The sequence below is a fragment of the Nipponia nippon genome, unplaced genomic scaffold (assembly GCF_047370975.1).
Source record: "Nipponia nippon isolate SJK-2023a ecotype South Korea unplaced genomic scaffold, ASM4737097v1 scaffold_1, whole genome shotgun sequence".
NCBI lineage: Eukaryota > Metazoa > Chordata > Aves > Pelecaniformes > Threskiornithidae > Nipponia > Nipponia nippon.
In genome coordinates, this window is record NW_028262290.1 from 149,838,874 (window position 1) to 149,861,536 (window position 22,663).

Here is a 22,663-nt window from a genome sequence, read left to right on the forward strand (position 1 = left end):
TATCAAAATACTTCAGGTGTCAAAACTCAGTAAAGTAAACATGACTTACACAAGAAACGCTCATTTACTTCCATTTTTAAAAGCAGATCATTTATTCAAAGGTCCCAGAAGACCTGAGCATACATAAAAGAAATTAACAATGAGCTTAAACATGGAGATGCAAGACTATTTTGCAATTACAAGAGGTGAAGTAAGTCCGGTCAGTCACACAACTTGGGAAAAAAAAAACCAAGCCAGATCACGATGTAATCATCCCTGGACATTCCCAAATCATTGAAACAGAGGAGGAAAAAGAGCCCTTTCTAGGTTAAACAAGGTCACATAATCCTGTGGCAGTAACAGGAGTCAATTCCAGATAAACAAGGGAGCTCCTAGTCTTAGATACTGGTATGCTGCTATTTATATTCATGTTATATAAATTAGGTACAGTATCTAACACTTATGTGAACTAAGTAAAAGCCTATACCATGGAAATATTAATAACAGGAGACAAGCACTGCACACAGGAACACTATAAAATTGTTCTAAGAGTGGAATGGGAAGGGGGTTTGAAGGTGCTTATATAGTCTATTAAATCTGATTACCTGATTCAAGAATAAAGAAATTTGAAAGTAATAAATTAATACTGGACGTACAATACATTTTTCATTAAATTTAGTTCAGCCAAGAAAAGTGACACAGGGAATTAAAAACCAACGACTAGATAACCTTGCCTACAGAAATAGTCCATATAAACTATATGCATGTAGAGAATCTAAATACACATATATAATCTAAAACTAAAATTTACAACAGCTTGTCATGGGTACAGAAACTGCTCTGAAGATTTTGGACTTGTTGCAAGAGCAAGTAAGATAAAATGGCTGCAGAAAAAGGCTTGTAGCATTCTGCCAGCTTGGACTAAGTAAATAATTTCAAGGGAAAATCCAGCTATGTTTGAAAACTCAGCACTGTCCCTGCTTAAAAAGGTAATAGATAAATTTCAGTTTGTTCTTTTAACACGCTGGAGCAGTTCCTGTCTTCAGAGTGTCTTCAGCTTTTCCTAAGCTTAATTAATACAATTTAGTTTTATTTGATCTGAAGAACAGAGTGTATAATAATGGCGATTCCAATTTAAAAATGTGTATGCTAAATTTGCACATGCAATAAGATTTAAGACTAAGCAGCAGTGGAAAGCTTTTAAATCAGAAACAACGGGACATAAAGAATTTTTCCAGTTCTAGAAAATCGCTTCCTTCATAGTGTTATATTCTATAGAAGACTGCTTGTTCCTAGGAGGAGAATAAATGGCTAAGCAATTGATGAAAGTGTTCCCGTACTGAACCACTCACACTGCAGATTCCAGATGCTCTACATTCTTGACATCAGAATGGAAAAATTTACTGTTAGTCTAGAGAAATTTAATATCACCATTCTTGTCATATCCTTCATAGCTTCATTATTAGGACAAGTCTGTGGAAGCTATAAACTAGTGCTAAATGATAAAAAACATGGTCTCTGCGTTCCATCACTCTTGCATATTACAAGAAAACATCAACTTTGTTTTGGTTAGCATAAGGAAAGAAATGGAGACAAATGGATGTGCATTTGCTTTCATATGTTAATTAATTTCCTGAATTAGCATTCTGAACAATGATGCCAGACTACGAATCAAAAATTTTTACAGTAACTGAGGGATAATAAACACTAAAGGACATATATCTAAGCCCAGAACAACACTGTAAAATTTTATTGTATTAATAAAACGAGACACACCAACCTTTAAATTTTCCACTTTGTCAAAGGTAAAATAATCAGCACCATTTGCTGCCATTTATAACAAGCTGACATTTTTTCGCATTTGAACTATACTTTACAGTTCTATAAAGGCTCAGACAACACTTGCCTTACACAAAAGCAAACAGCATTGCAGTAGAACACTCATTCTGACATCCTTGCTGCTACATAATAAAATCAGCCACTAACACCAAATACTGAAAACTGTATCATTCTGAAGTTTGAGATCAGTATGTATGCACAGGTTCAAAACATATAAAAACATATGCAGTACACATATGCATTAGGATAGAAATACTGCACCGTCCTATCAGATCCAGTTGTAAAAAGACCACTATGTGCTCAATTTTATGTGCTACGAAGAGTTCTTTTTTATTTTCTCTTAAGTAATTCCACCGAATATATGGGCTTCCTGACACTGCAAAAAGTTAAAGACTAACAATTTTTCTTTGCAAACCAGAGTGATTAACTCATTCTGGCATGTACCTTTTTTTAATTTTGCAGTTTAGTGTTTAAAAAAAAGACTAATTTTCAAAGGTATAGAATACTGAGTAACTAGATAATCATAATATGCAAGTGATCGGCATCTTTGAAAAAATATGTTTTGATTTATTTGCCAATTCACAAAAAAAAAAAGTAAAATGCTGAAATCCTTATGGATGGCACAGCAATAGAAATGTCAATGTTCTATTTTTTCCTAATGAAAACAAGAATTTTGCCTTAAGTGTCCTCAAAGAATAAGATTACATACTCACTAAGGGCAATAGTCTTTTAACTTAAAAGTTGTACCTAATTTTTATTCCTCCAAGCTACAGTAATTTGTTAACCCACCTTAAAACAACATTATGACAGAAAATGTTGAAAGCGAGCAATCATTTAAGCCCACCGCTTTTAAAAATATTATTTCCTTCAAAATGGAAAAGTCTTTAGTTTTAGAACTTGGCTCCCGGAGCTAAAGAATCTGCAGTTGTTTGAAACAGTTATTGGTCTTTTAGGATTTGTCTCAACATGTGTATTTCAGATTTAGCATACCACATACCCTTACGTTCTGATGCGAGTTAAATAGTTGATCCCTATTTGCATTCATGCAGGGCAAGACTCTTGCTGCAGAGTTCTTGCATGTACGGCTCACCAAGGCTGCTTCAAAATCGAAACCCCTCAAAATGCAGTTACTAGACACTGTGTCAACAAGAATACTTTGAAAGTTCATAAACTGTACTTTCATGAGTACACAAAAGCTCTCCTATTATCTGCAAGAACAATGCATACATTAAACTGATTTAAAGTGACCCATCAAGCACAAATTAATAAGCAGGTTGTGGAAAGCTCATACAAAGATCTGACATTCATATTTTTTTTGAAAACTCTTGGCTCCTCCAACGAAGCCTGCATACTGTGACACCTTGAATAACCTTGACTAATTGACTGGTCCTTTGTATAGACATCAGCTTGGTGAGCATTCAGTATTTCTACCTAGATCTTCATCAACACTAGAGGAGGTAATAGCAAGTACCTGGCAGGCAGTCTGGAAAGAACTCATTCCAGCACTAGGATGTCACTGGGCACGCTCGCCATGTTTAACTCTTCAGTTACAGTTTGCAAGGTTAAGAGACTTGGCACTGGGGGAGGGTAGCAAGGAATACTAAATGTGGCATTTTACATCTGCAAAAGGAGGACACAATATCTCATTAAGAGACTGAATAAAGACTTCTAACAACAGAAGCCAAGACCATTTTCAACTCAGTTGTGCCTAAAACTACTGGAAGCACCATTTGATTACCATGTATCTCAACTTTTCATACTGTGTCTTGAGAGTAGAAGAAAAAATCCTACAACCTTAGGGAGTACTGATGCCCAAAAACATGCCAGTATATTATTTCAGTGTTGTGATTCGCTGTATGACTGAGTTTAACACTCAAAACAACTTATGCGATTACATCAATCACTCATATATGCATAGACACATATACTTGATATACAAGTCTACAGAGGTATACAGGAATATACAAATAAATAATATATAAATATATAATATATAATGTGTATATACAAAAATATATAAATAAAGTTTAAAGAGTCAAGTACATCATCATCTTATCTCGAAAGTAAGTTTAGAAAATTAAACTATTTGAAATAATTAAACTATTTCATAGTTTATCCCCAAGATTAATATGCTGCACTGAGGTGGTTTTTTTTGTTGTTGTTTGTTTTTTTTTTAAACCAGTGTGTTATTTTAAAAGCAAAACCATATTTGAACCCCCGTGTTCCACAACAGGCAAGTAACAGCTAGCAGGGAAGCTTCTCACTACCTCTTAGTAGTACTAAATTTCCTTCAGATTAACAGCTTTAGTTTTATTAAATTAGCCGATACTTGATGTGATGCTGGGCTGAGAAGCCACAGAACCTTTCATCTGACAGTAAACACACACAATACGTACGCTCTGCTAGCTAACCTGGACGCTGGCACAGCTACACTTGAGCGGTAAAGCATGGCAGTCTGCTCTCGGCAAAGGACATCTGGCATCACTAGAAACTGTCAACCATTTGTGTAATTACAGCTTTTGGTCCAACAAACATAGCTATACATTTAAGCCCCTGGTTAGAAACAATATAGGCTGTCATACTTTCAAATTTACCACAAAACTACACATTGCTCACCAAAAAAATAAAAAAATGAGTAAAAATTGTTGCAGCTGCCAGACCATTTGAATTTAAATTCATGTCCAAGAACTGTAACAGTTTTAAAGAGTTTACCATCAGTAAATATAATTGCACACATTTTCTGATTCCACACTGCTGAATCAGTCTAGCATAATATAAAAAATTAACCCAAAACAGATCAGTTTAGAGGAATTTCATTCTACTTTGAATAAGTTTTCCAACAGTCACCATAAATATGTTGATACCAAAATAAATACCCTTTCCAACACCAGCAAGTTATATTTCTAAAAATTAAATCTGATAGCAATTAAAGCTAGCCATCCGTCTCATAATTTCCCAAATCTTTCATATTAATGTTAGACTACAAGCCATTTAATGCCTCTGGCAGCTGGAGATGGGGAGAATTCAAGAATGCATGGTAAAATATTGGCTCTACTTATTAATTCAGTATAAATTTTGCCTCAGCTAGCATATCGGTTTTCATGAAAATCTAGCCATATCTGTGCATGTCAACGTGGTGAGAAATTTAAGTAGCCTTGACATCATGATGCAGCCAAAGGCATTTACATACTACTCTTGCTGTGGCACACCTATGGCTAAGTCCTCAGCAACGGCGTGAAGCAGGTGAGCGAAGGCTTTCCCTCTGCTCCCTTTCCACCGCGGCACGTCAGCAGGGAAGCAGAGGCAGTTTGGAGCAGCATTCAATCGCCCTGCAAGCCTTCGCCCTGGCAGCCTCCGACGGAAGAGCTACTCCCAGAAATCCTTCCTTCATCACTCTCCTAAATTCCCTTTCTCTTCATCTCGTAACAATGAACCCAGGTCTTGGCCACCATTTTTTATTACTGTATTTTTTTAAACAGGCTGCAAAAATAGAACTCCCATGTCCTTCTTCCCCTACAGACGTTTCTGATGTCCCCCTCTCACCTCAGCCAACTACTCAGCTTTTTCTTCGTTTTATTACTGTGTCTTTTTTCTGTCCACCTTTTTATCCTTTCCATTATCGAGCATTCTTAGAAAAGATTATGTTAAAACTGGCAAGCTGATTAAAATGCATGAGTAGTAAATAAAGGGAAGACATCTACATGAAAACAGTAAAAACAAGGATAGCATCTTTCGGTGTTCAGCTGATTGCAAAATCATCTTTGAACTTTGCATTGCTTGCGGTGGTCTCACTTCACTGGGAGGTAATCCATACGGATTACGAAGCTATCATGTCAACATAATATTTCAGCAAAATATTTCTAGCAGTATTCAGTACATCCACATCAACAGTATGCAGCTTCAGAGGTCAAGATAATTCTTAAAGAATCACAGAATATGCTACCAAAAATGGAGTTTGAACAAATACCCAACATTTAAAACAAATTTCATATCTTTATTTTGTATTATTATAAAACAGTGAAGAGAACACTAAAACCGGGAATATTTTAAAGGCCACGTGAACTTACAATTTGGTTAGTAACAAATGTGTTGGGTTTTTTTATTTTAGAAAACTAACATGTATTCAGTTTTACAGGCTTGTAATACTGAAAAAACTCCACTATCTGGCACAGCATTAGCTCCTATATGTACTCAAGAAGAAACTAATGCAAGCCCTGCACATTTTTTCTTTCTATAATTTACAATATTCAAATTTAAGAACTGCTTCTGACTTTCATTATATTTAAGCAATCTCACACAGTTTTACTTCGTGGCCAAAGTTGGCCCATAAATGTGATTTTCTCGCTGACAACACATGAATTAAAAACACAGTCTGCTTTGCACATTTGTGCGCTAGTTTTTAAGGACAAACAGAAAAGCATTTTTAAACTTGTCAGCTGAGCAAGCTTGATACAGGGTTGAGAGGAAAGAAATCTGTAACAATTTTACGATGTTTTTCACACTAAAACAACACTTAAAGCATAATGATGTCATCTCGGCTCCACCAAAATCAGCAACAAAGCTGCCATCCACTACTGTGAAGCCAGGACTGCAAACTTAAATCTTCCTAGCTCTATTAGATAAGTGAATGCCAGATCTCGCAGACTTGCTTTACCTGCAAAAATACAAGTCTTCTTGCCTAGTCTTCAAACTCTGTTTGATGGGCTTGCACACAGAGTTCAAGCAGACTTTCACAACACAGAAAATAATTAAAGCTTCAGCTGCAGCCTCAGGCAGGAGCTCAGCCTTCTCTTCAAGATGGTTGCTTTAAGGTAACTTTGACCTGACACTGACAGGACTAAAAACCTTAAGGGAGGAGCAGCATCATGCACACATTATAAACAACAAATTGTTGTTGTTGTTGTTATTATTATATAAAAACAGGGTTTCTATATGGCTAATGGAGAGCGGAAGAGAAAGAAGCATGTGCACACATAAGCCTCTCTTCCTCTGTCTTAAAGGTAAGAAGCCAGATCAGACTGGTAAGGTACAAGATTAATTTCAAAGTCACTTGATGAATCTAAATTAATTAAAACAAATGTATTAAACAAAAGATGGCAAATATTGTAGCCATGCTTTTGATTTATCATAGTTTAAAGTCTGGTAAATGCCTCCCAAAACAGATTTAGGAGGCATGGTCTGTGTTCAGAAGAACATACAGGTTAAAACGTAGTATAATGAAAGCATGTGTAAGTATATGAAGGAAGCAGCTGCAAGGATGTGGTGACATCCCTAATAAAGTCTGTTGACAAAGTAAGAGCAATGTAAAATTAACACGAGTAGGTCAACATTTAGTCTGATCAAATGTGGCCCATCATGAACACTATCCTGCTTTTGACAGTGGTCTGATGCCTAAGATTATATTAAAAAAAAAAAAAAAATCAGTGCTTTCATACTAGCATCCGAGTTTCCAATAGTCCATGACTCCATGACTTGGCAACTTTCCGATATTCACAGATGATGCATTTTTATTTACGAGCCCTCAATGAATTCTTTCACTCATTTTTAAATCCAGGTTTACTTTTATATCACTAGGATATAACAGACACAAAAATAAGCTATGTTGGGGTTTTGTTTCAATGTGTTAATAAACACATCTTAGCAGACAGACTAAACGAAGCTGCGTCCCTACCCTAAAGGTGCAGTTTTGTCAGGTCCCCACTAAGTGACTTGCTAACTCCACAGCATCCCAGATAGTCCTCTCATGGACTAGAGCAGTTGCAACTCATTGCATGTCACACCACCAGTTTATGCAGGCAGGGTGCGAGGAAAACTGGACTACCCACCAAGGCACAACAGAGGTCAAAAAATCCAAATTTTTTTGTGTTTGTCTTTTTTTAATCTAAGAGTGAGAGTAACAGCAGAGAAACAGGGCTCTGCTTAGAAACCACCTGTATTATAACCAGGACAGAAAGCACAGTTTGATGTAATCATTCAAAAAATACTTGAATACCTATCATCCCCATCAGGAAATACTGTAAAGAAACTGTAAGAAAATAAATAATTCTCTTTTCCCTCCAAATGCAAACTTTTAGTTAAAGAAACAATTTACAACTTGCAGCAGAAAACAAATTGGATTTAACAAGCAAGATTATTTAACAGCAAGATATTAATGGTACATATCATATTTTACTATAGGTTTCCTGGAAGAATAGAGATAGGTGAGCTTTATCACACACCATAATTATTAACGGTCCATTTGGAGCATCATATGCATTAAATAGCACAGTAAAACATGTTTTCAGAGACATTTTAACACACACAATTTTTAAAGTAGGATTTTTTTTCCCACTTTTTGAAGCCCTTTTCTTTATTCAGAGACTATGTCCATGACTATTACTTTTGGACATACTAACATTCTTTAAACAAGAAAACAGGCAAAATTGTCAGCATCAGGCACCAGTTATCACACAATCCCCCTGCTGTTCATCTCAACATGTTCTTGAGACTTCTGAAATGCCAGGAAGCATTTGGCCAAGTAATAATTAAAAAAAAAGAAACACCCCCCGCCAAAAAAACAACAATTAAGGCAAGCTTTGGAAGGACACAAAAGGTTGTGTGATAAAGGAAGCAAAGATCCAGAGTAGAAAATCAGCCCAGAGCAGACCCTGACAAATCTTCGAAAATTCAACTTTAGCATACTAAACAGCTTCAACTGCACTTATTTCCATGGGGGAAGGGGAAGAAAATAAAGATATGTAGAGGTAGGGTTTGGTGAGATGATAGTCAAATCCCCTAAACACAGGAACAGGGAGACAAAAAAAAACCCAAAACCAAATAAAACCAAAACACAACCCTCCCTCCCCATGGTAATAAACAAACACACACACAACTCTAAAGATTAATCTTTTCACCTAAGAGAAATTTTACATGGACCTGAAATGTGGAAAAAAAAAATCACTGCACTATACAGTCTCTTTAAAATAAGAATCAAATGCAGTTCCTTATATACATATTTTTTGTATTTCTGAATTGAAATCTCCCAATTTGTTTTCAAAACCCTGCTGTTACTTCTTGTGCATAAAACTATGTGATCTAAAATAACAAGCACAGGGGTGGAAAGCATGGATCTTTGTATTGTAACCTCAGCCAGATCACCTATTTACCAAACACCCTCGAGCAAAAATACTAACTTGAGTTGTCCCTAAAACATGGACAAAAATATTGTCAGACATAGAGGATGTATGCGTAACAGCAAGATGAGATTTAACTTTTGAATATAGCCTAATATTGTGACGAAGAAGGTGAAAACTATGGAAAGCTACATATCTGCACTCCCACTGCCTGCAGTCAGTGATAGGAACTGGACTCTGACGTGGAAGGCAAGGGAAGGAAGAGAACTTGAGACAGTATTTTTCTTCTCCTAATTTGTTAAAGAAGTGTCAAAACTAAATAGTCTGTGTTCAGAAATAACTCCACTGATAACTATAACTCACAGAGGGGATAGTCTAGACTGCTGCAAATATTAAGGCATGTATGATATCATCTTTTTTTTTTTCCTCCTCCTCTTTCAAGTTAACTTTGTAGGAACCATGCTCAGAGGTGAATCCAAATTCTGCAGATCCATATATAATATCTGTTTGGAGTTGTTCTTTTTGGAGGTTGGCAATGGAGGGGAAGAAGATGGTGGTGGGACTTTTAAAAATTTATTTTACCTGTGGTGTTTCATATATCTAAATTAACTTCAGGGAAAAAAGCTTATGTTTAAAATCTTAAATTAAGCATGTGTTGAGACCATAATTAATTATTTTATTTGACGATTTCTTGAAATACAGACCATAGACTTAACAAGTTAGATCTGGAGGAAACAGGCAGTCCTCCTTGGCTTGCGTACCTGTGTCACTTCCAGATCCAGTTGATAATGCTGGCATGATTTAGTCTGCAGAGTATCACGCAGGAATGTCAGACTAGCACTCTGCAGCCAGAAGGCAGAAGTTAATTTCAGTTTAACTGCTTGCAGCCAAGTTGTCTACAAAGATTTATGCTATCTCAGAGTTTCTCCTAGAAAGAAAAGAAACAGAATTTTACAATTAAGAACACTGTTAAACTGTAAATTACTGCAGCTAATCAAACCCAATCATTATCACAAAATAAGCTTTTGATTTAAGACTCTCTAAACAAAGTGCTTTGCATTTATTTATGACTGTTAAGATTTTTTTTTTCCCCAGGTGAAACAAGTTTTGTTTTCTTCAGTCTAGCCTATAATCCCATTCTGCTGTAAAAATAATTTAGCACATTTCTCTCATGTAAATTATACTCTTTAACTCCAGCGTGTCAGGTATTTTGGAAATAAAATCGAGGGTTATTTTATTAAAACAGTGGATAATTTAAGTCACTCAAATTTTGCTACTACTTATCCCAGAAAAAAAAAAAATTGCTTACTAGCATGGTAATTTATTCAGTGTTTCTACTTAACCTCCTTTCAATTGTTTTCAGTTCATTTAAGATCTGACATGCAATTTTTATTTGTAATCTAGAAATACAATCTAAATTTTAACTGAAGTTGTAAAAAGCAGACTGGGGCAAACGCTTCTCTAAGGTAAATAGCAGTTTGATTCGTGGAGTTGATGGAGCCATTATCATGCAGACCATGTAAGGAATTTTTCTGTAATTCATTACTACAAAGTCAGTGTTTTTTAAGCCGTATTTTTTTATAATTGCACAGGCCTACTGATACAAAGTTTTGTGTCTTTCTTTTAACCTGTTCTTGAGGAAAATTCAGAGCAAATGTAACAAAAGTAAAAACCAATTTTAAATATAAGCGAACGTATTTAAATTCAGGAATGTTAAAATATGAAACTGGAACACAAACTTGTGAAAAGAAATTCAGAGTTAAGACTGGAAATGTTTACTAATAGCAAGGCAGGGGCTAATGTGTGAGAAGGAAGAGAGAGGGGGAAGTAGAAGCTAACAGAAAACAAGGGTTTTCTCCAGATTTCAGTAAACAAAAAGGATACTTGAAGAAAGCAAGCAGCATAGTTCTGCCTTAGCATAAGAAAATAAACAAACAGAAGAGCATTGTGCTGCTGCTGTTGCTGGTTTGTTGGTGTTTTGGTTTGGTTTTTTTTTTGTTTGTTTTTTTTTTAAACACATTCATATTAATCAGAATTACTTTTGAAGTCATCTTGGCTCTGAAAATGCATATTTTGGACACATTTGCACTTGGCAACAGTCTTGTGGAAGAGTAATATACAGGTGCTGTAAACACTCCATGAAGTTCAAAATTTTGTTTTACACAAAAAAAAAAAATCCCCATATTGCTAAAAGTATTGCAACTTAAGGGCCATCCACAAGGTTTTGTTTAGTAAGTTTTAAATCAATTATTAGATACAAGCTAGTTATTAACTCATCCCTAGGCATAACCCTATAGTTTAAATAGTCTGGCAACTTCTTAAAGTTCTTTTTTTTCCTCCCCTAAGCCCTTACCCGAAGAAACATTTTGCATGTCAGCTTTCAAACTCCAGCAGAAGTTGCAGCCCTGGGTAACTTCTTCTGTCATGAAAAGGACCGAATAAAACTTAAAAATCTATCTATTAAGACTGGTTTAGGGTTTGGGTTTTTTTTTTTTAGTTATAAAAGTTTGTGGCAAAGGAAAAAAGTAAGTTTTCACTAAAAAAGCATCAGCTTCCAAAAAACTGTTTTGACATTCATCAAATCAGCACGAAGTCCATTGACTTAAAATTTAAAACAGAGATAAGGAAGTTAAGTATTTCAGAGTGAAAGCTCATCTTATGATGACGAAGTTGTAAAACATCTATATGCAAAGGTAGCCAGGGTGCAGTTTAAAACAGAAAAAATAAAAAGACATCGTAGCTGAGGACACGCTGTACCAATTAAGACGGAACATATTCACTTTGCATTAATTCTGCTTGTTTTCTTTCTAACACATACAAGCACCGTAAAAGAGAAGTCATGTTCTAAGCTCCCTTACAGTCCCCAGCGTCAGCACACCACTACAGCCGTATGAAGGACGAAGGCATTTTTAGTTTTTAGTTTAGTCGTACACATGTAAGAAACTGATTAAAACAAAATTATTTACTATTAATGGGACATCTTTGATTTATATGCAGCTTAAAGTACTTTCATCTATTAAAAAACAAAACAAAACAAAAAGACCAAACCCAAACATGCAAGGCATTCTCATTATAGGTGCCTTATTATCAATCAGAAATTCAGGTTCCTTAAAAAAAGTTCATTGCAAAACGTGGAAAGCCTTGTTGACCTACATACATGTCATATATTTAAACTCTATCAGTTTCTCTATTTTTCTTTATTTCACAGTAAATCAGTCAATATTTAAAAAATTCAAGCTCCTTAAGAAACTTATATACAGCATAAAGTTATTCCCCCCAGATCCTAAATATATATTAATGAAAAATAAATGACCTGATGAAATCCTTACCAGTAAAATGCTTAATATTTTGCTGGAATGGAATGGGGACTCTTTTTTTCCCCCCCCCTAACTTGCAAATTAAGCTACATTTTTGCAGTGATGATGTTATTTTCTTTGGCTCGCTTTATTTAAAATGCTTTGGAAGTTTTTGCCGGAGCCCAGCCATAGGCATTGCTGACTGCTGTATGGAATCGATTTGCTGCAACACAGAAATACCAGCTGTTACAGTATGTCCTGAGAGGGATTACCGAATATTCTTAAATTGAAGTTCAATCCATCTTTCCATAAAAACGAAAAGGCAACGCCAGGAACGTAACAGCAGTATCAAGTGCACCTGAGGCATTTACAATACCCAGCAGGACTGTTACAACCAGCCTTTAAAAAGGGCTTATTTTTGAAATTTCATTATTCCAGTTGTACCTTGCTTCTATATATCACACTGTATCGGGTTTTGCTGGCACCCACCATGTGGAAACAGTGAAGGCCGCGCAGGCCCGCCACAGGCCCCGGAGTTTCCAGCGGGCCCGCGCCCCCCGCGCGGCGCCTGACACCTAGCGGCGGCGGGCAGCGGCGGCGGGCGGCGGCGGGCGGCGGCGGGCGGGCCGCGCCTCAGCGGGGCCGGGCCCAGGAAGGCACGAACGGGCGTTAATCATTTCTGCCTTTGATCAGGTAACTGTAAAACTAAATAACCAATTACAATTTAATAATAAATTAAATCATTGCCATTATTTCTGCCTGTATATACTTGCATAATGAAAGACGTCGCTATTGCTAGGGCTTTCCGGTTGAACGACAGATACTGCAAAAACTTAAACTAGACGTCTGTAAGAGGAACAGAAATGTTTCCCTACCTTTCAATAACTCCTGCACACTACACAAGCACGTTCACCGAGCCAGACGCAGTTCTAGTTAGCTTCACCGCCAGGTTCATTAAGGTGACATAACTTATCGGGGTGCCAAATCCCCCGGTTATAAATAGCCAGGAGCGGGGCAGAAGCCTCCTGGGAACAGCTTCCAAAACTGCAAAATCCTAGAATTACAGCTCTCCAAGGGAATTTTTTCCTGCATATCCCACAAATAAGAGAGGCCCCTTACCAAGGGACGAGGGGATAAATCTCATTCCCTACCACCCCTGTTGTCAATACCAGAGGACCAGTAACAACGGACAGGGGCAGGCAGATAAAACAAGAGGGTGGGAGGCAGTCGAAGAGCGCCAAGATGAACAGCCTTCCGCATAATTTCAGCTTTACTAACTTCTTTCTAGGATCCTCTATTGCTTTCATGGAAGTGACTCCATTAGTCACGCATACATTTTATTTTAATCAAGTTCATTTTTCTACAACAGATGAGGTAGGAAAACGTTTTCAAGTTTGACTTTATGGCAAGCATCATGCATTTGGAGACAGCACACATGAAGTCTTGGTTCTACCTTTGACTCCTCGTCCAAACTTCAGTGAACTGCATAATATTTATTTCTGAAAGGTTATTTTACAAGTTACTTAATATTTTTGGCACGTTAATGAATATAAATTGATTTTCTTCACGTTTAAAAAGCAGGCTGAAGACTTGACTGCTTTAGAACAGGTAAAAACATAAAAAGTATGAACATAGTAATGTTACAAATGGGGACACACACACACATGTGTGCGCACGCATAAAACCAGGTTGTTTGATACAAGAAACACACAACCAGTTTTTCTAAAGGATGCTACAGTTATGAAGACTATAACCTTGATTTCCAGAACTAAACCAGCATGCCTGCAAATGGTATTTGAACTACCAGATAGAGATTTCATGTGGAGACAGGAAATTTGACAGCCATTCAGTCTTTTATTCATCATGAGGCCTCAAGTAATTGAATGACTAGGGACATGTATACAAGTCTCCAAAACCTAGTCAGCACAGGAAATTGCCAAAGGAGGTTTTCTAGACTGGGAGAAGTAAATCTGTTTTGGTAGACAAAATCTGAATTGAAAATGGTGGTCTACTCTCTTGGAAGTTGTAATGTAATGAGATCTATGGAATCCTTAATCTCTTCTGAGGAAGTTTCCACCTCCTCAATCACAGTCTCCGACAGGCTACTGGAACCTGCTGGCAGCTCCTGATGGGCTTCCAAAGCTCGGCTGCCGCCCTTGTAGGCGGTACACGTACGTTGTCAACAGGAACCCACAAAAAATTTTGAACTGGAATTACTGCTAGAGGACACGGCGCACAAACATGATGGGACTTCAAAGGCACTGCAGAAGCAAGAAGCTGCCTCTGACTCACTCAGCTGTGGGTATATAATGGAAAAGAAAAGAGTGGCAAAAACCTCTGGGTATAGAGTCCAATAAAAAAATAGGAATATCTATGGAAACTACCAAATGTTAGAGAACATGGACTGTCCCAAACTGAAAAGGAAAACAGCTGCCTTGACTGGCTTTCTCCTGGTCTTGCCATCATATCAAACTTCAGCCATCAGAAGAATTTAAGGCTTCTACATAATATTTTTCTGTATAATGTTCTATCAGTGTTCTCCATTTTGTTTAGTTTACGTGTATCTTTAGCTTACACCACAGGGATGTTAGAAACAACCACACTTTGTTAAAAGGGTTTGAGAATAATAGCTGAGAACTTAGACCTGCTTAAGCATCCATTGCAAATGTAAAACTGCTTGACTTTTAATTTATACATTCGTGGGGACATCTTTAATAAATATTTAGTTTGGGAAAACCATACCACTGAACTCATTGTATCTTGTAGTGTGCCTTGTACTTTCCTGGCTCAAATTTCACTGTGAAGCCCCAAAGCCTCAGAAAAGAGAGATCTCTGGTTTCTACTTAAGGGAATATTTTTACAAATGGAGGAAAAAAAGACAATCTAAGTGATAAAACCTACAACTACTATTAAAAAAAAAAAGTATTGAAGAAGTCATGTGCTGAAAAACATTAAGACATTAGAGATGGATCACTGTTATTTCTGAGAGTGCTTGGGTTTCACTGTAATGAACACTTTGACCAACACCAGAATGAAGCAAGGCTGATTTTCAATGGCCTTCCTGACTGTGGTGTCTAGGCTACATGGTTCAGCCTTTATAATTTTATTCTCTTCCTCTTAAAGGATGAGCTCCCAACTAGACCCTTCCCTCATTGGGTCATTAACAGAAGACACAAAACTCTGATCACTACCTGACCACTATTTCCAAAAACACACCAGAAACTCATATATTGAGATCTTTTCTCTTCTGTCATGTTTGACTGAATTTGTTCAAAGGGCTCAGAAGACAGGCAGGAGAGGGAAATGAGCACAGCATAAGATTTGCTTCCTTCACAAGTTCACCACTAAATAGGTTGCTCCTCCTGAAGAGCTTAATCCTATGTCAATTGGAAAAATCTCACTTACTTAGACACTCAATAGCAACACTGAAATTGGCATCCCAATTTTCTTCTTCCAGACTGTTTTCCCCCATGATATTCCTTCACCCAGATGGGGACCAGAACACAAAATCTGTTTATCTAGATACCACCTTTATCTGAACCTTCTCTAAATACAACTGTGAAGTACATTCTTCCAGTAATGAGTCAATCTAACAGAACAAAAAGAGAAATAAAATAGATTTTATATTTTAATATATTCTGTATTGTAGGTAATATAGTTATTAACTTATATATTAATTATAATCTATTGTATATTAAAATGTTTAAACAGATCCTTGCTGCCTTAAAACATAGCCATGCTACAAGTCAAATACATTCAGTAAGCAGCAATACTGCAACAGTGCCAAGACTCTTTGCAACCTGTACCTTCCCTGTCTTTAACACAAAAATCCCTACATGAGCTCTCTCCAGACTCAGATTTTAAATGTCAGTGTTGGAATTGAGCACATTCCTTTAAATGCATGAAAACATTCCTTTAAATACATACACTAAAGCTACGAGTTTAATTTAAAACAGCATCACTGCAGTCGATGTCAGATACCCTTAGACAGATCCAATTTTCTGCAAATAAAATGTACCAACTGACAGAATACTATTAGTTTAATAAACTAGTTTAATAAAGCTATTCATTAAAATGTGACCTAAACTATGTCTCAGATCAAAGGTTGCTCATTCATTTTCAGTTACTGGTTTGGGCACACTTTTACGCTTTTCCCCTAGCTGCAAACCATTTCTTTTCTTGGAAAATACCTGTCAGCAGGTACCACGGCCTCTCCATTAATTACCTGCACAAACAGTTTTGTTCTGGCATGGTTTCTTGACAGTCTGTTTGAAAAATGTAAGTAACTAAAGGAAATGACAAACCCTACCGGCCCCCCAAAATATTAAAAAAGTTGACAACTTTTAACATTTTCAGTAAATGAGAAAGTTCAGCAAAACTTGCTGCACTGAGTCATCCGATAACCTCAACACCCCCTAACAGACAATTACACATGCTTTGCACCAAAGGGCTCTGCAACTCCAATTTTAGGAATATACTCCATATTTTAATAGTATTATAATGCAATTTGATCCCACATCTCCAAAAGCTGACAGAAAACCTCTGATAGCAATAAAACCAGGATTAAGGCCATGCTTAATAAAATCGTAAATATTTAATTGATTTATTTAAATAGTTTAGCCAAGTATTTGTGTCAACAGCATAATTTACTTCATGGTCCTGTGGCTCAACAAAACACGCATGCACCAATTTCTGAGGTCTGTTAAACAGCCCTGTCCAAAAATCATCCTCAGAAATATATAAATATTCAAATACTATTATTTCAAAGTCAGAAACATCCCCTACAATGTTACAATGTTATTTTTCAAACTCAAAATTTTATACACCTCTAGAGGCAAATAAGGCACAGATGTTTTACAATGCTTCCATATTTTATTACAGAAGACAGAAGTTTTGACCACCCCTTCTCTTTCAGATTAACTAATCTTCTGAACATTTCTCCTTTGTTCAGCACAACTTTCTATAATCCACTTCTGTCAAAATGTGATGATTTATTTTTTTGATAGAGGAGAAGATAGGTAAAGGGAAAAGATAAATGAATGAATAATTATCAATATGTATTCTTTTTTCCAAGAGCAAAAGCAGAATAAACCCGACTTTCTTAACATATGTTTTTATCCAGAAAAACCTCACTACAATAATTTTCATTTTAATCAGTTTCAGATTGCTTTCTTTAATGTGAAGTTTTAAAATTTAATATGAGCAAGCTGAAAAGTATATGCCTTTAGCTCAATTTTGGAAAAAGTTTTGATTTATTAAGTGTTAATTTATTAGTTGCATCTTGAGAGCAAGTAACAAAAAACTTCCTTGCATGTACATGTGCACAGTAAAAACAAAGTACCGCACATGGACAGAGAGCTAGTCAGAAGAAGTATGCGTGTTTGATTTCCAGAAGTTTACAAGCTTTGCAAGCCAAATTTCTCTGGGATGCTAAGTTTGTAGAAGAAAACAAAGGTGAAGCTGAATAGCCAGGCAATGACACGTTCCAGAGCCTCTGCACTGCTGGTACATCAAGCACACCAGACACTCCTTGCAGCCTTCTCTTCCTCCCTGTAAGCTCCCTGTGGCCATTATTCATCCTTGATTTCTCTGATTCCATCTAACTCCCCAATGCCACCGCAAGGCTCTCCTCATGCCTCACACCCTCCCCTCCTCCTCTTCCTCCTTGGCAAGCTCTGGGAGCACCATCGCATGCAGCCCACTGTGTGATTTGTCACCCAGGACACATTTCCTTCCAGTTTTATTTTCATTATCTTCATTTTCTCCATGTCCCTCTTTCTAGGAGTGAAGCTCCCCCCCCGCCTCAGACCTTGCTGTCCCAATTCCACCTTGCAGTTTCTTGCTTCACATCTATATCCATCTTACCCTTTCTCTGGGTGACACCGCTATGTACTCACTATTCTTGTCATGAATTCATGATCCTCCACTAACAAAACCTGCTTTTATCCCTCTCTTTACAAACATTCCCACCTCCTGACAATTTGCTTCTACTTCCCTTACAGTTTTCGCTTTCTCCCGTCTCTATTTCCACTCGTGTCCCACCACTGCCGCACCCCTAAGGACCCTCTCTATTTTTCACACCATTGCTTTCCAAACCTAGATTCACTTTCCAAATCTATTCTTCACCAGCAAGTCCTTGCTTTACTATTCTCCAAATATCTCCTTTAAGACTCTTCCCTTTCTTCTAGAACATGGATTAGCCTAGCTTACACAAGCAAGAAACCTTAAGTTTATGGCACATGCAAGCAGTCGCATTTATTTTCATTATCTTCATTTTCTCCATGTCCCTCTTTCTAGGAGTGAAGCTCCCCCCCCGCCTCAGACCTTGCTGTCCCAATTCCACCTTGCAGTTTCTTGCTTCACATCTATATCCATCTTACCCTTTCTCTGGGTGACACCGCTATGTACTCACTATTCTTGTCATGAATTCATGATCCTCCACTAACAAAACCTGCTTTTATCCCTCTCTTTACAAACATTCCCACCTCCTGACAATTTGCTTCTACAGTTTTCGCTTTCTCCCGTCTCTATTTCCACTCGTGTCCCACCACTGCCGCACCCCTAAGGACCCTCTCTATTTTTCACACCATTGCTTTCCAAACCTAGATTCACTTTCCAAATCTATTCTTCACCAGCAAGTCCTTGCTTTACTATTCTCCAAATATCTCCTTTAAGACTCTTCCCTTTCTTCTAGAACATGGATTAGCCTAGCTTACACAAGCAAGAAACCTTAAGTTTATGGCACATGCAAGCAGTCGCAGATAGGAACGGAGCAGATAGGGAGATTTTTCTGCCTGGAGCTCTGTACCGTCTCCAGGCTGGAACCACCCTCAGAGCAGGACTTTCCCGTGATCCGAGTTACATATAATCAACGCTCAGTAACATCTGGAATACTCCCTAAAAATTCTGGAATCAATCATATATATAGTTTCCAAAGTTATACATCATAATTCAAAGGCAATACAGTTAGAGTTCATCTTTACTGCAACACTTTAAGCTTGATTTACTCCATGAGTACGCTCACTCTGCACATTTTAGTTATGCACGAAATTAATTAGCAGAAAATAATTAGAAAAAAAATAATTAAAAATAACTGTAAGTTCAGTCTTGGCAACCTATATAGCCTATTTTACATTCCCACTGCAATCAGAGTGCCAGCCTGAGATTCAAGTAATATTATCAAGTTTAAAAGCCGCTTCATTCAAATTTGAGATACTGATGGATGAAGAAGAGTCAGATTCAAGGCAAGGGGTAAACTGTATGTCAAGTTCACACTGCAGTGAAGACAAGCTCTTAGATTTCACTTCATGTGGCCAAAAAAATCATATTCAATCTTTATGAAGAAAATAATTTTAAATGATAAAAGGTCAATAAACACAAATGGTAACAGAACTTAACTTGGCAGTGTTACCTCCATGAAGAATTTTTACTGTTTTTCTTGTTCAATTCACAGCTTAATACATTATTTTATGTCTTAATGTATACCAGGAAAACACAGGATATGCAAAGAGTCCAAGTTAATGTTGCTGTTGGAAACTTAATGTTTATATTTCCTGGATTTTGCAATTTTAACTAGGTGAACAATACTGCTTTGATTCTATTTTGGCATTTGCTACAAATACCAAAGTATTTTTTTCTTATTTTGTCTGAAACTGTATAAATTAGAGCTAAGCAGTTTGATGGTGAACCTTTGACATTTTTTGTTATTCATAGTGGCCTCTCCAACTTACATACCTTGCAGTTTTTTAGGCAATGACAAAGGTGATGCTATACAAATCAGTAAGCATACCTGCTCCAGCAAGTGTAGCTAAAAGTGTAGAAACATTTTAAAAAACCTGGTGCTCTGTAAATTAAAATACTGTGAATACAGAAGTTTTGATGAAGCAATGGAAAAATATTCTACAGTAAAAATGTTTCTTTGAGACAGTGACATTGAAGATTCCCTAATAGCACTGGAGAGGTTAAAACAGGAATGTGCACTGTTCCTGTACATGTCATACAGTCCCTTATGCTCCTATGAGAGGGTGTAATGAGAGGCAGTTCAATCTTCCCTCTGAATTCAAAAGCTAAACCACCTAGTAAGTCCAAAAAATAGAGGGATGGCAGGTCACTGAATTTAGCTAAGTGCAGCTACTTGAGGAACCACACATATTGTACAAAAATTATAGTCACTGCAACGTAACTGGTGTCTTCAAGTACACATTAATGTGTGCTCCTTGCAGTAGGACCCTTGAGATGGTAAGATAAGGAACTGAAGCTAGGGCTCATCTGGCACTCTTGGCTCCTGTTTTGACAGATGGTTTAAAGGCACAAGACTGCTAGAGGTCAGTTAAATACTTATTTTTTATCATCCTGCATTCTCAAAATTAGGAAATTCACTGGAATTTGTTTTTTTGTTTGGTTGGGTTTTGTTTGGTTGGGTGGGTTTTTTTGTTTTTTTTAAACAGCTAAGGCAAGAGATCTGTCCCCAGTGCCACCTTTTCCAGTCAGGTTCCCACCCTTGGGAATGATGTCGCATGAAAGACTCAGGTGCTGCCCGACCAAATTTAAGTATCTACAGAACTATAACATTTCTCTGAGGATTTGCAACATTGAAGAGGCTATGAAAGGAGACTGACGGAATAACAAACACAGTGAGGAAGCCTCCTCTCTCCCACCGCTCCCTAGATGGATGGGAGGGGAGGAAAGGGGTCACAATATATAGATCGACTGTAAAGCCCTTTCAGTGTTCTTAAAAGACCCCACTTCTTTCTAAATGTGTGATGATTTATAGGGCTTTGTACCAAGTGACCATCAAGGACTCACATTACTATTAACAATTGTGAAAATCTCAGGTGGGACTTAAATGAAGATATTATATTGGAATTGCAACTTACACCTGCATTAACCATTGCTGTCATGACCATACCAGCAATACCACACTAACAGAGAGGAAATCTGCTGTCTATGACAGTACAGAGCAAGGCTATAGAAACATATAGTGCACTCAGAGCAGAATCCAAATGGGCATCTGAGAGCCAAACCAAATTTTACCATGACTGCCAAGATACCAGAAAAGCATTTCTGCATGTAAGTATTCAAAATAAGATCTTTTTTAATGTGATGAATTGAGAAACTTTTAATTTAAACTTTTAATTTAAAGCACTCTAAGCCAGAAGAGGGAGCTCCTGCACTTTTCAAGTAAGTCAACATGGGCTTCATCTTGCCTTTGGCAATACGAAAGTGGCAGTCCTTAGCTCATGCCACACACAGGTCTGCATCTGGTTGCTTAAAGAGCAAATATGCAGGAAGAATCTAATATGAAACTTTAACATATATAATGCTCTAATTATACATGACTGATCCGGATTAAAAAAAAATTGGTTAAAATAAGCTTTATATCTCCTCCTCGTAAAAGTGATCATTTTCACATTACATAAATATAAAGCTGAAATAATTGTCTGCAAACTGTTTAATAAGTGAAATTACATGATCTATAAACGACACAATAGGTATGAAAACCCACTAAATTTCCTAACAGTGAAGGGGTGTTCTTCCTATCTTTCTTTAAGTTGAGTAAGTTGAATACATATCTTGTCTAGAATTACAAGAAGTAAACACCTGAATTTTGATAATTTTAAGAAAGTTAGGAAACTGGAGGAGTGCAAATTAAAACAAATATTTGCAATTTATTGGTGCAGAATATGTAAGTGTTGTATTTCGTCAATCTATCTCTTTATGAAGGTGGTGGTTTTTAAAACATCTCAATCCAGAATGCTTATTGATAAAGCACTTATTTTTCTGCTTTTCTAGTGAAGATGAACAACAAGATAAATGGCAAGTATTTCACAGATTTTGTGGCTTGGTTCCTTAGTACAAAGGCAATATTTACCCAAAATAAGAGTAGATCACAAGAAAGTCAAAGGGGACAAAACACAAGTTTTCATAGCATACTTCATCAGAACACATTCCTTATACCAGATTCATCACTGTGATACCAGTTACGTTTTCTAGGTTGAGGGAAAATTCTTGCAATAAAATGAATTGGGTTTTTAAAAGATCTCGCTACAGTGAATTTCTAAGTTACTTCTCTTCAAAGTACACATACATAGTGAATTGCCTGGTTTGCAACTGAACTAACACACCTTAATCCTGGAGATAACTTATGTCCTCTTTCAGTGAAAATAAACTCATCCATGTGAGATTCTTACATGTTCCTTTTTTTTTTTTTTTAAGAACTGTTTACCGAAGGTGGAATAAAAACCAGTATAAATGTCCAAGACTGAGCCAGTCCCTACTTTGATCTGTAACAGTCTAGTAAAAAATGTCCAAGAAATTTATTCCCACTGAAAGAAGTCAATCTGTGAAAACTTCTAACTAGAAAGCAGTTTGAAGAAGAAAGATGTCTAAGATGTAAGACAATTTGTGGTGAATATAGGAAATAATGTATTTCCATCT

General features: G+C 36.8%; 1 protein-coding gene across 4 annotated transcripts in view; it reads right to left on the reverse strand.

The window, feature by feature from the left end:
• MPP7 (MAGUK p55 scaffold protein 7) overlaps positions 1–22,663 on the reverse strand; it is a 157,261-nt gene that overhangs the window by 103,773 nt on the left and 30,825 nt on the right. For all 4 annotated transcript variants that reach the window (XM_087777406.1, XM_087777432.1, XM_087777416.1 and 1 more), the window contains one exon: positions 9,692–9,858. In XM_087777406.1, the coding sequence (XP_087633532.1) occupies positions 9,692–9,728 (37 nt within the window). In that variant the 5' untranslated portion in view covers positions 9,729–9,858. The remainder of the gene's footprint in view (positions 1–9,691; positions 9,859–22,663) is intronic.